Source organism: Abramis brama (assembly GCF_963993115.1).
Source record: "Abramis brama genome assembly, chromosome: 8".
In the NCBI taxonomy this organism is placed as follows: Eukaryota; Metazoa; Chordata; class Actinopteri; order Cypriniformes; family Leuciscidae; genus Abramis; species Abramis brama.
In genome coordinates this window covers 38427526-38443730 of record NC_139970.1, presented here as the reverse complement: position 1 = coordinate 38443730, position 16205 = coordinate 38427526, and the positions used below count along the sequence as shown (strand labels likewise).

At 38.5% G+C, this 16205-nt stretch overlaps 1 protein-coding gene across 1 annotated transcript; it reads left to right on the top strand.

Moving 5' to 3' along the window:
* Window positions 1-11975, top strand: itgb2 (integrin, beta 2). The gene is made up of 16 exons (XM_084123184.1): window positions 1-132; window positions 1807-1864; window positions 3689-3780; window positions 4503-4695; window positions 4807-4977; window positions 5050-5291; window positions 5791-5946; window positions 6382-6477; window positions 6793-6882; window positions 7004-7138; window positions 7302-7489; window positions 8652-8884; window positions 8982-9198; window positions 9553-9758; window positions 10744-10907; window positions 11039-11975. Exons 1-16 carry the CDS (start codon window positions 103-105, stop codon window positions 11105-11107), a joined length of 2340 nt encoding a protein of 779 aa, XP_083979310.1. The 5' UTR covers window positions 1-102; the 3' UTR covers window positions 11108-11975.
* Window positions 11976-16205: the final 4230 nt, after the last annotated feature.

The window sequence follows — 16205 nt, the reverse complement described above, 5'->3', positions numbered from 1 at the left end:
ACTTCCTCTCTGCTTTCCTGTCATGAGCAGAAGTTTGCTAACTTTCTGTTCATTTTGAGGCAAGGTTTGAGGAAACCAAAAACATCTCCACATAACGGTTGTATGTCTCTAGGGCGTTGCATTTCGACAAAAGTAAGTAGGCTAAGGCTTGTCAAATACTTTACGTTTTTACTAGTTTTAACAAAGAATGTGCATGACTAAATAATTGTATTATAATTCTTATTCTTATCAGTTTTTTGGACAACAGTTGCTGTAGCTATAAGGAACAGCTAGTTTTGAGCCGCTTAACCGTTAGTTAAATAATCCACTCAAACTAAATATATTCTTGATGATGATTTACAACATTTTAAATGAAAAGTGTTTTATTTGGGTTTACAGAGATCTCAGACATTCGCACTCTAATTCAAATGCATATTTGGAATCAGTAAACACAGAGATTTTACTACATTTTATCACTTTACAGTAAAGAGAATTTCCCTAAATAACTATAATGGCTATATCAACTGCATATGCTAAATTCGTGGAGGACACATATTGAAAACAAAAATAATTAAGACACTATATTAAAGGAATAGGTAACAAACAAGAGAAAATAATATTCTGTCATTATGTCATTCAACAGAGTATTATTTTCTTTCTTCTGTGAAACACAAAATAAGATGATTGGTAAAATCACCATGCTGCTTTTTACCATAAAACAAAATGAATGGTTATTTACACTGTCAAGTTCAAAAAAGGACAAAAAACATAATAAAAGTAGGCTATCATAAAGTTGTACAGTGTGCATTATATGATTTGAGCTTGACAGTAGACCTATACAGTCAATAAACATCCAAACTTCCATTGTGTAGTAATCAGAAAGCCATTCTTTCTAATAACTTTTCTTTTGTTTTTCACAGAAGAAACAAAGTCAAGCAGGAACATTTTTAAACAAGCTATCCTTTTAAGCATTCACAACACGTAAAGTGGCGTATAACTTCTCACTTTGAATCTAAATATAGCTATGTGTGAGAAAGTACGCATGTTTCATTGGGTGATGCGATAAAACCATGATGAACAAATAGCAAGCACACAGATCCCTTAACCGTGTATGGCAGTCTATAGACCGTCAATGTCTTCCCCTTCTGAGATGTGTCACCCACACATCATATTGGCGACTAAAAACATTTTTCAAGTTCACACTTTCTGTGCAGCACCTTGCACAGCTGCTGCAAAACTGCACAGGCATAGAAAAGTTTTCATTATTTAACAAATATGAACCTGGACCACAAAACCAGTCACATGGGTCAATTTTTTTGAAAATTAGATTTATACATCTTCTGAAAGCTGAAGTAATAAATAATAAATAAGCTTTCCATTGATGCATGGTTTGTTAGCATAGGACTAATATTTGGCCAAGATTCTTTTTTGGCCAAAATCTGGAATCTGAGGGTGCAAAAAAATCTAAACATTGAGAAAATCGCCTTTAAAGTTGTCCATTTATGTTTGCGATTATGCTGCATTCACTCACAAAAAAAAAAAAAAATGTTTTATATATTTACAGTAGGAAATTTACAAAATATCTTCATGAAACATGATCTATACTTAATAGCCTAATGATTTTTGGCATAAAAGAAAAATAGATCATTTTGACCCATACAATGTATTGTTGGCTATTGCCACAAATATACCCGTGTGACGTAACTGGTTTTGTGATCCAGGGTCACATATAGCAACTGCAGTCTCATTTCTCGTCTCATTTTCAATAGTTGTTTGGGATGCTGAAAATAAGGAACTATGATAATAAAGAATGCTGTTTTAAATTAGGAAATGCTTCAGTCGGTGTGTCTGAGGGGACTTCTCCTGCTGTTGGTGGGAAGACAGGGTAGGTAACATGTGCAAATGTCCTTAAACTGGATTCACAGCTGTGTTTGAAACCTGAACAATACAGGTAGCATAAGGAGGTGGGAAGGCATTATGCCAATGTTTGCAAAGCCTCATTTCCTGCCTATAATATCCCATGATCCTGTGCCTGCAGTTCATACAAAAACAAAGAGAGTACAGGGCAGCTACCTTCAGATTTGGACACAGCTGTCTATCTCGGCCTGCCTCTTTTAAAGAACTGCGCCACTGTTCCAAAACCTAGTGAGCTGCAGAGAACAAGTGATTTCTATAGTTTGGCATTAAAAGTTTGGGGTCAGTAAGATTTTATTGTTTTTATTTTTGAAAGATACTTTTTTATTTAGCAAGGACACGTTAAAATGATTCAAAGTGGCAGTAAAGAAATTTAAAATGTTACAAAAGATTTCTATTTCAAATAAATGCTGTACTCTTGAACTTCCTATTCCTCTTAGAATTCTGACAAAAGTATCACGGTTTCCACAAAAAAAGTAAGCAGCAAACTGTTTTCGACATTAATAATAATAAGAAATGTTTCTTGAGCAGCAAATAAGCATTCGATTTCTCAAGGATCATGTGACACTGAAGACTGGAGTAATGGTTGCTTTGCCATCATAGGAATAAATTACATTTTATAATATATAAAAATAGAAAACAGTTAAATTGTTATAGCATTTGACAATATTTCTGTTTTTACTGGATTTTTTTGATTAAAGGCATTAAAACAAAATCGTACCAACTACAAACTTTTAAACAATGGTGTACTTATTGTAATTTCTCTTTAGAATTTGAAGAATGTGTCAAAGAAGGTATATTAATAGCCTATACCTTTTGGAAAAGTTTTCAGTCAAATGCTATAAAATGCTGCCTACACTAGGTTTTGGAACAAAGCCTGTGTCTCACAAATAAATGAAATTTGTATTTGTGTCTGTTAAAAGGTTAATTTCACCCAAAAATTTAAATTCTGTCATTAATTACTCACCCTCATGTCGTTTCAAACCTGTAAAATCTTTGTTCACCTTCGGAACACAAATGAAGATTGTCTCTTTCTGTCTCTCCATTGACAGCTCCATAACTACCACTTTGACACCTCAAAAAGTTCATAAAGAGACCGTAAAACTAATCCATGTGAATTGAGCGGTTTAGTAAAAAAAATTCTGAGGAGACTCAATCGCTTTATATGATGAACAGATTGAATTTAGGCTTTTATTCACATATAAACATTCATCAACTCACACTTCAGTTGTGGTAAACGGAATCTAAAGTATGTGCGCTTGACGTGCGAGAACCAATGAGGTTCATTCTCGTGTGTTAACAGGACGTTTGAGCTTCTGCAAGAACCAATGAGGTTTGTTCTCACACGTCAAGCATGTTCGGTTGAGCTTTTGTTTATGTTCGCTGATCAATGTGTATATGTGAATAAAAGCCTAAATTCAATCAGTTCATCATATAAAGCGATCGTGTCTCTTCAGAAAATTTGGACTAAACCGTTCAATAAATATGGATTAGTGGATTACGATCTCTTTTTGAAGCGTCAAAGTGGTAGTTGCGCAGCTGTCAATGGAGGGACAGAAAGCTCTCAGATTTCATCAAAAAGATCTTCATTTGTGTTCAGAAAATGAACGAAAGTCTTAAGGGTTTGGAACGACATGAGGGTGAGTAATCAATGACAGAATGTTTATTTTCATTTTTGGGTGGACTAACCGTTTAACTACATCAACCATAACATATCAAATATCCAGAATGCTGAATCATGCAAACAAAATAGACTGTTTAAAGACATAACTGAAGTTAAAACTGTTTGTTGCAGTCTACACTCAGGAGCAATGCTTAAAAGCTTCAGTAAACACATGTGATGACTGTATCAAGTCCGGGCCCGGCTGTGCCTGGTGTAAAGACTTGGTAAGCCCTGCTTTATGGTTCAATTTAATTACCCTTCAGAAAATAACTGACTGTCTGAACTCAGTCCAAATGTATTAACACTACTCATGCTAATATAATGTAATTTAAAGTAGTTTCAACAATTTCAATCCCTAGTCTCTCTCACAAAGTCATAATTTGACTTACGGTATAAAGTCTGGTCTAGTTTATTCTGACCGAGAATCATGTATTTAGATGATAGGCTATGTAAAGTGGCCAGTTTTTACATCCTGTTTAGGTGCATGTTAACCCCAAAAAAAAACAAAAACACTAATTGATTAGCATAGAAAATACTTCCAAAATATGGCACAGTAGTTTGAAAGTAACAAGTGATGATAATTTCAGAGATAAAAGCAAAGTTCTGCTCATGAATTTATTGCTACTAAGTGCCTCAAACAGAACTCGATCAATACTTCATCACAAGCACTCATAATATCAACCCAATACCTTTTAAAAATCAATTATTTTTATTGATAAAAAGTCAAACTCTCAAAGTTTCATTGTTGTCAGACAATGCCAGGAAATGTCATAAGTGCCTTCAACTTTTGTGTGCAATATGTCTCAGATGGTCAACTATTTGATCTCCAACATTAGTAATGAAATGCTGGTCTGTCTAATTCTCAACAGCTTTTTCAATTCAGAGCATATTGAATTTCACATTGCATCTTCTTCAAATCCTGCTGTTTGTCTTATTCAAACAACAGAATTTCACCAAGACTGGGGAGCAGGAAGCAGCACGTTGTGACACTGTAACCTTTCTTAAAAATAGAGGATGTTCACCCAATAGCATAATAAATCCTCAAAATAATATGGATAAGGTTTTAAACAAGCCCCTGACTACTGGTCCAGATCCAGTGCAAATCCAACCACAAGAAATACGTCTAGAACTTAGACCAGGTATGTTATATACTTACAAACTACTGTACTGACCAAAACAATGACTTTTTTAATGTAAGTTTGAGACTGACTTTCAAAGAATACAGATGACTAATTGTGTTGTTTTCTTAGGGATGCCCTACATTTTTCAAATACAATTCAAAAGGGCTGAAGGCTATCCTGTAGATCTTTACTACCTAATGGATCTCTCCTACTCTATGAAAGATGATTTGATGAATGTGAAAAATCTGGGAAATAATTTACTCAAAGAGCTCAATAAAATTACGGGCAATGCCAGAATAGGTAAGCATGTATATCTCAATCAGAGTTGAATTGTTATGGCAACGGCTTCATTAACCAACTTTCCTGATGCAGGATTCGGTTCGTTTGTCGACAAAACTGTTCTTCCATACACCGACACCAATGAAGTGAAGCTCCAACAGCCATGCGCGATTAAAACTGAACCATGCCAGCCAGCATTTGGCTTTCAGCATGTGCTTTCACTGACAAAAGATGGGAGTCACTTTAAAGATATGGTAGACAAGCAGCATATATCTGGAAACCTGGACCCTCCGGAGGGAAGCCTGGATGCCATCATGCAAGCCGCGGTCTGCGTGGTGAGACTTAAAACGTTTCACACCACATAAGCATGCATAAGTGGTAGAAATTTATTTTGGCAGCCATTTTAACAGATTGCATCATCCACGCTGTGTGCAAAAGAATGGGAAATACATGTCCTGCTGTGAGAAACAGGCTTAAATACTTACAGTACATGAAACCTGTAGAGAATTTCTTTGTGCTTCACTCTCAGAAAAAAAGGTACAAAAGCTGTCACTGTGGCGGTACCTTTTAAAAAGGTACACCTTTGTACCTAAAGAGTGCATATAAGTCCCTCAAAGGTACATATTGGTACCAAACGTGTACATATTAGTACCTAAATGGTACATATTAGAACCCTTTTGAAGGGTACTGTCCCAGTGACAGCTTTTGTACCTTTTTTTCTGAGAGTGTTCATTATATATAATGCAAATGAGCATAACGTTATATGAAGCCTGATTCATGCATGACGTTCTATATCATGTGAGTAAATAAAGTAAATGTGTTACCTGTGCACAGAATGAGATTGGTTGGGGAAACAGCACTCGGCTGCTGGTGCTGGCTACTGATGACGGCTTCCACATGGCAGGGGATGGAAAACTCGCTGCCATTCTGGAACCAAACAAAGAAACCTGTCAGCTGGTCGATAACAAGTACAGCATGAGCAAAATCTGGGTATGATTTAATACTTCTGAATAACTTTAATTCTGAAAAACATTTGAACTACACCAGAAAGTTCCACAGTGGGGTTATAATCTAAAATTAAAACAAAAATATTTAATCATTTCATAACTTGAAATAAAATAAACATTAACTGAAATATACAGTATATAGTATATAGACATAACAAAAAAAAAGTTTATCAATGATACTAAAATAACACTGCTCCAAGGCAAGTTTAAATTTCAATTTTGTACATTTGGATAGACACCGACAAATTATGTATATACTAGACAATCAATCTTTGAATTCCACTAATTCGGTATCTACAGTAAATACCTCACCGAATTTGTAAACGTGTGCATCTCTACATATGTAAAAAGGTATGTATGTTTTAGATGCTACAGTATCACCTTGTATCACCAACTATTATATGATCTATGTTTTCAGGACTACCCATCTGTAGGACAGATAGCTCGCAAGCTGGAGGAGCAAAACATACAACCAATTTTTGCTGTCACTAAAAAAATGGAACCTGTGTACACAGTAAGTAAAACATGCTTATATCTAAAATGAGAAAATATATTTTCTGGGGGGAAAAGGCTATAATAAGTTGTCAAAAGTGTAAACAAGTGACTCAGCAGCACTTTAAAAACATTGCCCAGCCATTATTGTCAGATTGGGAGTGTCTGAGAGTGATTATTTTTGTAGTTACATTTAGTGAATAAATTATAACACCTTCTCCTTTTACTTTGTGTCATTTAAGCACAATCCACATTAATATTCCTAATATTAGTAGTAGTAATAGAAGTAGAAGAAGTAAATTGGTGTACCTGACCACAGTTGTATGTTCTTTAATAGGAGCTGAGCAGACTGATCCCTAAATCTGCTGTAGGAGTGCTTTCTGATGACTCCAGCAACGTTGTCAGATTAATTGTGGATGCATACAATGTGAGTTCATTTCCAATCTGCACAATCCTTGTCTTTTTAAAGGCTAAAGAAATAAAACATTATAATGAGAGAGCTTGTCTGTGTTTAACACCCTTATCAATGTCCTATGTGGTTTGAACAGAACTTAACCTCTGAAGTGATCATGGCTCATGATGCCCTCCCAAATTTCGTATCTGTGAAATACACATCAAACTGTGTAGGTGGAGGAAAACCCAGTGACAGGGGGAAGTGTGATAATGTGAACATCGGACAAGTTGTGAGTAAGATTAGACTCTAGCACACACAACCTATAGGTAGACAGATCATTAATGCTAGTGCAGATGCAAATCTTGATTTATCCTTTCTGCAGATTTAGCAAATGCAATAATACATGACTTTAAACTTTGTAAATGACCTTACTCCTACTTTAATCCTTTCAGGTGACTTTTAACGTGACAGTAACAGTAGACCAATGCACTGACAGTCAGAGCTTCCTCATTGGGCCATTAGGCTTTAATGAAAAACTGAAAGTGACCGTTCAGACTCGATGCAAATGTGAATGTGATGATAAGAATGAAAATCATATTCACTGCGGGGGAAACGGTAAAGTCGTCTGTGGCAGCTGCAGGTAACAGAAAATTATAATTTACTCTAAATGTCTTTTTTCATCACGTTTTACTGATATTAAACATGCCAACAACATCTAGGTCATATATCAATAAAAATAAATACCTAAAAATAATTTTTTTATAATAATTTTGATAATTTTCATGACAAATAATAATATTTTCTCCCACGAATTCTTAAATCCAAATAGTCTTAATGGTGAATCTCGTTAGATTCTCATTGCAAAGTACTGTAGTTATAATAATACAACAAAAGTAAAGATAGCAAAACAAATTACCATTAAGTATTTAGTCTAATTAGTCTTTATACAGTATTTATTTATGCTTTAGTTGCATTAAAAAAATACTATTTGTCCCAACAAAGGCTTCCTAATTTTTTTCTTAGAGCATATTATTACAATTTAAAATAACTTTTCAATTTGAATGTATTTTTAAATATAATTTAATCCTGTGATGCAAAGCTGAATTTTCAGCAGTCTTCAGTGTCACATGATCCTTCAGAAATCATTCTAATATGCTGATTTGCAACTGTTTTCAAGATTGATAATAATAATTAATGTTTTTTGCACATTAAATTCGCATATCAGAAGGATTTCTGAAGGAACATGTGACACTGAAGACTGGAGTAATGATGCTGAAAATTCAGCTTTGATCACAGGAATAAATTACATTTTAACGTAGAAAATAGTTCTTTTAAATTGTCAAAATATTTTTTTGTTGTAGTATTTTTAATCAAATAAATGCAGCCTTGGCAAGCATAAGAGACTTATTTTAAAAACATTAAAAATCTTTATATACACGTGTGTGTGTGTGTACACCTGGTACTCCCTGCGTTATGGGGAACAAGTTTCCCCACAAGGATAGTAATACCAGACATTTTTGGAAAATGGCTTGAAAATGTAAAAATGAATGCTGAAAATTTTCTGTGATGGTCAGTTTTAGGGTTAGGAGTTTGTACATTATTAAAATCATTATGTCTTTGGAAAGTCCCCATAAAACATGGAAACCCAATGTGCATGCATGCGTGTGTGTGTGTTTTACAAAGTGAAGATGCAAAGATGCAGATGCATACATTGACATCCAAAAAAACTTTTTCCAGTACACACAAACTGACAGACAGTCTATTACATATGACTAACATAAGCGACCTCCCCATGTCCGCAGGTGTAATACTGGTTTCTTAGGACAGCGCTGTGAGTGCAAACTAGGCGAAAAGGACGAGGCTTCACTGAAACAACAGTGCCGGAAAGAAAACGGGACGGAATGCGAAGGAAAAGGAGATTGTGTTTGTGGACAGTGTCAGTGCCATATCACAGAGGCCGGTGGCAATTTCTATGGCACATACTGCGAATGTGACGATGAGCACTGCGAAAAATTTAACAATACACTGTGTGCAGGTGATTTGTGTGGAAAGGCTCATATTTTAGTGCTTCACAGTTTATTTTTTTTAATTTTTTTTAAATAATTTCCGTGTAATGTTTTTACCTTTTACAGGTCATGGCGCATGCAAATGTGGTGAATGTCAGTGTAAAGATGGCTACGAGGGAACAGCGTGTCACTGTGCAAAATCCGATGAGGCTTGCCAGAGGGACGGGAGTGTTTGTTTTAAACGTGGTAAATGTGTATGTAACCAGTGTGAATGTGAGAGAGGATACAAGGGGCCCTACTGCGAAACGTGTTCTACTTGTCAACGTCCATGTCAACAGTCAGGGTAAGAAAACTTGTGTGACCTTGACCTTTACAAAGCCACCCTATAAATACAAATGATTACTTTAAATACACGTTCTTCCTTAATTTCATACTAATTTAGCTACAGAATTCTGATTCATTTAGTAAATCAGTTAATATGGACGATTTATTTAAATGATCCATTTCACGTTTTCTCAGTTATATAAATGATGTTATTTTCTAGTTGTATTTCAATTAGTTGTATTTAATTGCAATATATCAATAATATACATATATTAAATATAATATAAAATATAAATACAACTCTATTTATTAAATGTTATGTTTTATATTTTAATATGCATTTAATTATTAAAATATTCCTGACCTATTGCAGGAGTTGTGTTGAATGTATGGCCTTTGGGACCGGTCCGTTTGAAAAGAACTGCTCTTTAGCCTGTAAACATCTGAAACATGCGATGGCTGAAAAATTACTCAAGAGCGACTGTCGAGTCAAAGATAGCGCGGGCTGCTGGATGTCATTCACAATGAAAGAACAGCTTGGGTTTGACAAGTACGATATGAATGTCCTCAAAGACAGAGGTATAGTCCCTGACACCATTCCTGAAATATTGAAACATGTACTAGTTAATTGGGTTCTTTCATTATTGACCCTCATGTCATTTCAAACCCTGTAGATCTGTGTGTGTGTGTGTGTGTGTGTGTGTGTGTGTACTTGTACAACTATCTTTGTGAGGACCAGTTTGAGTTTTAGACCATTGGAGTGAAGACAAAGAGAGTAAAGTGAGGACATTTTGGCCGGTCCTCACTTTCTGAGAGCCCTTTAAAGGCCTGTTTGAGGGTCAAGACTTGGTTTTAGGGATAAGGTTATAATTAGGTTAAGGGTAGGTTTAGGGTAAGGGTTCGGGTTAGGCACTTAGTTGTGATGGGTAAGGTTAGGGTGAGAGGCTAGAGATTGAATTGTGTCAATTAATGTCCTCATAAAGCTAGATGTACAAGATTGTGCATGTGTGTGTTTTAGGTATACCCATGTTTCGGGGACAAAAAATGTCCCCACAAATATGCCAATATCCAAAATCCTTGTGGGGAAATCTTTTGGTCCCCATGAGGAAAACATGGGGTGTGAGTGTGTGTGTGAAGAATTTCTGAAGAATCTTTATACTAATATTCTTTTCTATACAACAGTAGTTTATAATGAAAAAAGTCAAAGCTGTAAAAGTAGTCATATGGACTTTTTATAATGCTTTTTGTCTTTTTTGGAGCATAAGTAACAGTAGGTTCGCAACAATGTGAGGGTGTGTAAATGGCAGATTTTTCATATTTGGACAAATATTCCATTTTAAACAAATATTTACATTTATGCATTTGGCAGACGCTTTTATCCAAAGCGACTTACGTTGCATTTCAAGGTTCACATTTACATTCTTATCAGTTCTTGTATTCCCTGGGAATCGAACCCATGAACTTGGCGTTGCAAGCGCCAGTGCTCTACTGTTTGAGCTACTGGAAATATCTTGTTTGAAACTGCAAAAAGAAAAGTGTTCTACCTTTATGTTTCTTGTGTTAGAATGTCCTGAGGGGCCGAACATAGCAGCCATCGTAGGAGGATCTCTGGCAGCTGTGGCGTTGATTGGTCTCCTAATCCTCCTCATCATCAAGGCAGTTATCTATGCAAGCGACCTTAGAGAATGGAGGAGATTTGAAAAAGACAGAAAACATGAAAAAACATCTGTAAGTTCTGTTTTCTTTATACATAAAATAACCCCCCTACTCTTCATATTCAGTCAAACTGCCGAAAGCTGTTCATCATTCACGCTTCTGCTTTTTTTAATTAAGCAGATTGTTTTCCTCTCCTCCCACAGGGCACCAACCCATTATTCCAGAATGCTACGACCACAGTTCAGAACCCAACATTTTCTGGAGATTCTTGAAAACTTGTTGGAGCTGACGCACAAGAAGCAGAGAGTGGATGTGTATTAATTAATCTACAGGTCTGATGCATGATCATGCAATAAAATAAAATAGCTTAAAATGTCCATTGCGATCTTTATGTGACTTCATAAAATTTCTACATTGTTTTTATTCTATTTGCAATAATTTAGTTTAAATATGTTCAACTGCTTAAAATACATTATATTTTACATACTAAAAAAATATATTTTTTCTTTTTTTTCTTTTGTGTCATTCAAATGTTTTAGTTTTTCTTTCAAATTTTGTACAGAGAAATATATACAGCAAAATCAAATTTGATATTTTTTGAGCTTTGATTACAATGAAATTCAGTCATTTAAAAAGTCCAAACATTACTTTTACTACAAGTCCCATCTGGAATTAATTTATAAATAAATGTGTCATATTTCTGTATCGCTTAGTGATAAACAAGAACATTCAATGTGTGGGAAAGATCTTTGGAAAGATTTTGGCAATTTCAATTCACAAAGGCATCTCAAGCATTTCTGTCTCTAATGTTGTGCATTTGTAAAAACATTTATACTTTAGAAGCTCTCAGTGCCTTTATATTGTATAAAGTCCAGATGCAAATCGCTATCAAAATTAATGAGATCACTATGTAATACTGCATTTCACGGATTCTCTGTTTTGAAACATGAGCAGTGAACAAATGCTGGTTTGCCACATTGTTAAGATAATAGACTTGTGAGCTGAAAATTTGCTTAGCTTTGCATTGTAACATGTCTAATGGTTCTTCAATGTTAATAACATTCAATTTAGGTTATATAGAATATGTTTGTATATAAGAGCTCTATAAATGTCTTAAATAAATTACAACTGTAATTTGCAGGATTTGCCTTGTTCCTTTATAAATGTGGGCTATGCATTTGCATCTCTGATGGCACAACGCCATTTTAACACTGAAAATATTAAATCAGAATGAATTTTGATTTCTATACTTTAGAGAATTGAAAAAATAAATGAAGATTACTAAATAAATCGATATATTTTTGTCATAGTCGTTTTGAGTACCATCTTTGCCAATTTGTTTGTTTATAGTTTAACACCATGCCGGCTACATCGGCTATATTCATGGCAAGAAAGAGATAAAAAAGGAATGATTAAAATAGGTTTTTATTCTAAAGCTAGACCTGGTCTTACTTCATTAAAAATCTTTTCATAAGAGTCAACTGAAAAATAACGAGTTCGTACTATCATAGTCCATCAAAATATGCTTCAGTAATAATGGATTTTGGAACGAGGGGCATAAAGGAGGATCTTCGCCCATTAACAGAAACATAAGAGTTAGTCTATTCAACAGCGTGTATAGGTACTATGATCCCAGCGATTTTCAAAATGGACACAGCGCTTTACACCAACCACAGGATTGATTTAGTAAAGTTTGTTTGTTATAATAATTCTGAAAGGGTGGAATTGGGCACTTTTTGAGCTCTAAAGATGAAGCTTCCTTAGCCACTGCATCAGCTTGTTCATTTCCTTGAATTTCTTGCTCTGGCAGTGGTACCTAACAAAAAATGACTTTAAAATTCTGTGCCTCCGAGGACCGCAAACTATTTAAAATGTTCACAAATGCTGGGGGGTCATTTTTGGAAGATGCCAGAATCTGATGACTGGATTTTGAGTCTGTCATTAATAGGAAATGTCTGTCATAAAACACAAAGCGGAAGCAAGGATGCAAGTAAACTTTTATTTGGTTGGTCAAAAGTCACAAACAGTTCAGAAACTCGGGTGGGCTGGTGGCGCAGGGACTAGATGGTCAGCGTGCTGGTGCAGAGTGGTGACGGTGAATCCAGTGCAGGTGAATATCCAGACGAGACGAACCACGAAGACACCGAACAGGAACTCGAACCAGGAACAAGACTGAAGACGGGCACACGATTAACACACACACACTGAGGACACCAAACAACGATCTGACAAAGAGAGGAGAGTGCGATGAGAACTTATAGGTGAGTGAATTGGCAGCAGCTGGTGCGGGGAATGAGATCAGCTGGCGCGCTGATCAGCTGTAACGAGCGGTAACGCCCACTCACACACACCCACACACACAGAACAACAAATACACGAGACACGAAGAAAACAGTGAATTCATGAACCGTGACAGTACCCCCCCTCCTAGGAATGCCTCCTGGCGTCCCCAGACTCCCTTACCTGTCGATTATAATCATCAATAAGGGAGTGATCCAGGATGTCTCTAGCAGGCACCCAACTTCTCTCCTCCGGACCGTAACCTTCCCAGTCCACCAAGTACTGGAACCCGCGCCCCCTTCGCCTTGAGTCCAGAATACGATTAACCGAATATGTAGGTTCCCCTTCTACGAGTCGAGGCGGGGGGGGAACTAGGACAGGCGGATTCATACAAGAACGAAACACGGGTTTTATTTTGGAAACATGGAAGGCGAGATGAATCCTCCTGTACAGTGGAGGGAGTTTGAGGCGGACTGCCACCGGGCTAATGATCTTGGTGACAGTGAATGGGCCGATAAATTTGGGAGCAAGTTTATTAGAGACGGAACGGAGAGGAATGTTCTTGGTAGAAAGCCACACTTTTTGACCAACGACGTATACGGGAGGCCTAGACCGATGACGATCGGCCTTGGCCTTGGTGCGCGCTCCCACTTGGAGTAGAGTCTCGCGGGCTCTAGTCCAAGAGCGATGACACCTCTGGACGAAAGCGTGAGCGGAGGGGACCGCGACTTCGGATTCCAGACTAGGAAAAATTGGTGGCTGGTAACCTAGACTACACTCAAACTGAGATAGGCCCGTAGATGACACTGGTAACGAATTGTGGGCGTACTCCACCATTGACAGTTGTTGGCTCCATGAGGAAGGATTCTTGGAGACCAGACATCGCAACGTTCTCTCCAAATCCTGGTTGGCTCTCTCAGTTTGGCCATTGCTCTGGGGATGAAACCCTGAGGACAGACTAACAGTCGCACCCAGTAATCTACAAAACTCTTGCCAAAATTTGGACACGAATTGGGGTCCTCTGTCGGAAACCACGTCCGTCGGGAGGCCATGTAACCGAAAGACGTGGTTAACGACTGTTAACGCTGACTCCTTGGCTGAGGGCAATTTGGGCAAGGGAATGAAGTGGACCGCCTTCGAGAACCGGTCCACCACGGTCAAAACTACCGTGTTACCCTGAGAGGGTGGTGACAAAATCTAGTGCGATATGGGACCAGGGTCTCGAAGGGATCGGCAGCGGTTGAAGGAGCCCATCTGGGGGTCGATTGGAAGTCTTACCAGTGGCACAAACTGAACAAGCCAAAACAAAACTGTGAACGTCGTGAGCCATACGTGGCCACCAAAATCGTTGCTTGACTAAAGATGTAGTGAGACTGACTCCTGGATGACAAGCCACATTGGAACAATGCCCCCACTGAATATCGTCGGACCGTAATCCCTCTGGCACAAATTAACGGTTCGGTGGGCAACCGACCGGAGGCGTTACCCCTTGTAAGGCCGTTTTGGCCTTCGATTCGACCTCCCATGTGAGTGTGGAGATAATTAGGGTCTCCGGAAAAATGCACTCGGGAGTAGACGGGCGATCGGAACAGTCAAAAATGTGCGATAAAGAATCGGGTTTGATGTTTTTGGAACCCGGGCAGAACGAGTTCCACCCGGGTCGAGTTCCACCCGGGATGGGGGCCGCTTTGTTTCAGCCCCCATCTTAGTTACCCCTGATCCATCACGGGTAACTAAGATGGGGGCTGAAACAAAGCGGCCTTTCAGTTTGGTAAACGCAGCCTCAGCTGCGTCTGACCACCTGAACGTAGTTCTGGGGGAGGTCAAGGCGGTCAGAGGCGAGGCTAGTTGGCCGAAATTGCGAATGAACCGCCGGTAGAAATTGGCGAACCCCAGAAACCTCTGTAGGGCCTTACAGGAATCTGGACTTGGCCAATCCACCACAGTCTTAACCTTCTCAGGATCCATACGCATTCCTTCAGACGACACAATGTACCCTAAGAAAGGAACAGACTGTGCATGAAAAGCGCATTTCTCCGCCTTGACAAAAAGCCCATTCTCTAGCAGCCTCTGAAGCACTCATCGAACATGCTGCACGTGCTCCTGGAGAGAAGAAGAAAAAATCAATATGTCATCCAGGTAGACATATATGACCTGATCGACCATATCTCACAGCACGTCGTTGACGAGTGCCTGGAAGACTGCTGGGGAGTTGGACAAGCCGAAGGGCATGACCAAGTATTCAAAGTGCCCCCTGGGGGTGTTAAAAGCAGTCTTCCATTCATCCCCCTTCCTGATGCGGACCAAATGATAAGCATTACGCAAGTCCAATTTAGTGAAGATCGACGCTCCCTGCAACCTCTCGAAGGCTGAAGACATCAGCGGCAAAGGATAAGTATTCTTTACCGTGATGCTGTTCAGCCCCCGGTAGTCAATACAAGGTCGCAGGGATCCGTCCTTCTTCCCCACAAAAAAGAACCCCGCCCCCGCTGGAGAAGAGGAGGGATGGATGAACCCTGCTGCTAGAGAATCAGAAATATATTTCTCCATAGCCTCTCTTTCTGGAACAGAAAGTGAATATAACTTGCCCTTAGGCGGAGACGTACCTGGCAGTAACTCTATAGCACAGTCATAGGGACGATGCGGAGGGAGAGAAGCAGCACGAGACTTACTGAACACCTCCTTCAGGTCTTGATACTCCGTGGGCACGTTTGACAAATCCACTGCTTCCTCCTGAAACGCAGAAACAGAAACAGACGAACAAGCAGACACAAGACAGGACTCATGACATTTACTGCTCCACTCCAACACTGATCTCTGCTGCCAGTCTATTTTGGGATTGTGTTTGATGAGCCAGGGGTGTCCTAAAACGATGGGTGCGAGGGGGGAGTCCAGAATGTAGAAGGAAGTGGTTTCGGTGTGGTTGCCAGATACGCTGAGTGTGATGGGTCCAGTGGTGAATGAAATGGTGGGAAGAGCTTGGCCGTTGAGAGCGTGAACTGCGATGGTATGGGTAAGGGGTAGAAGGGGAGCCTAAATCTTGAGTGCGAATGTGTAGTCCATGAAGTTACCCTCTGCCCCGGAGTCCAG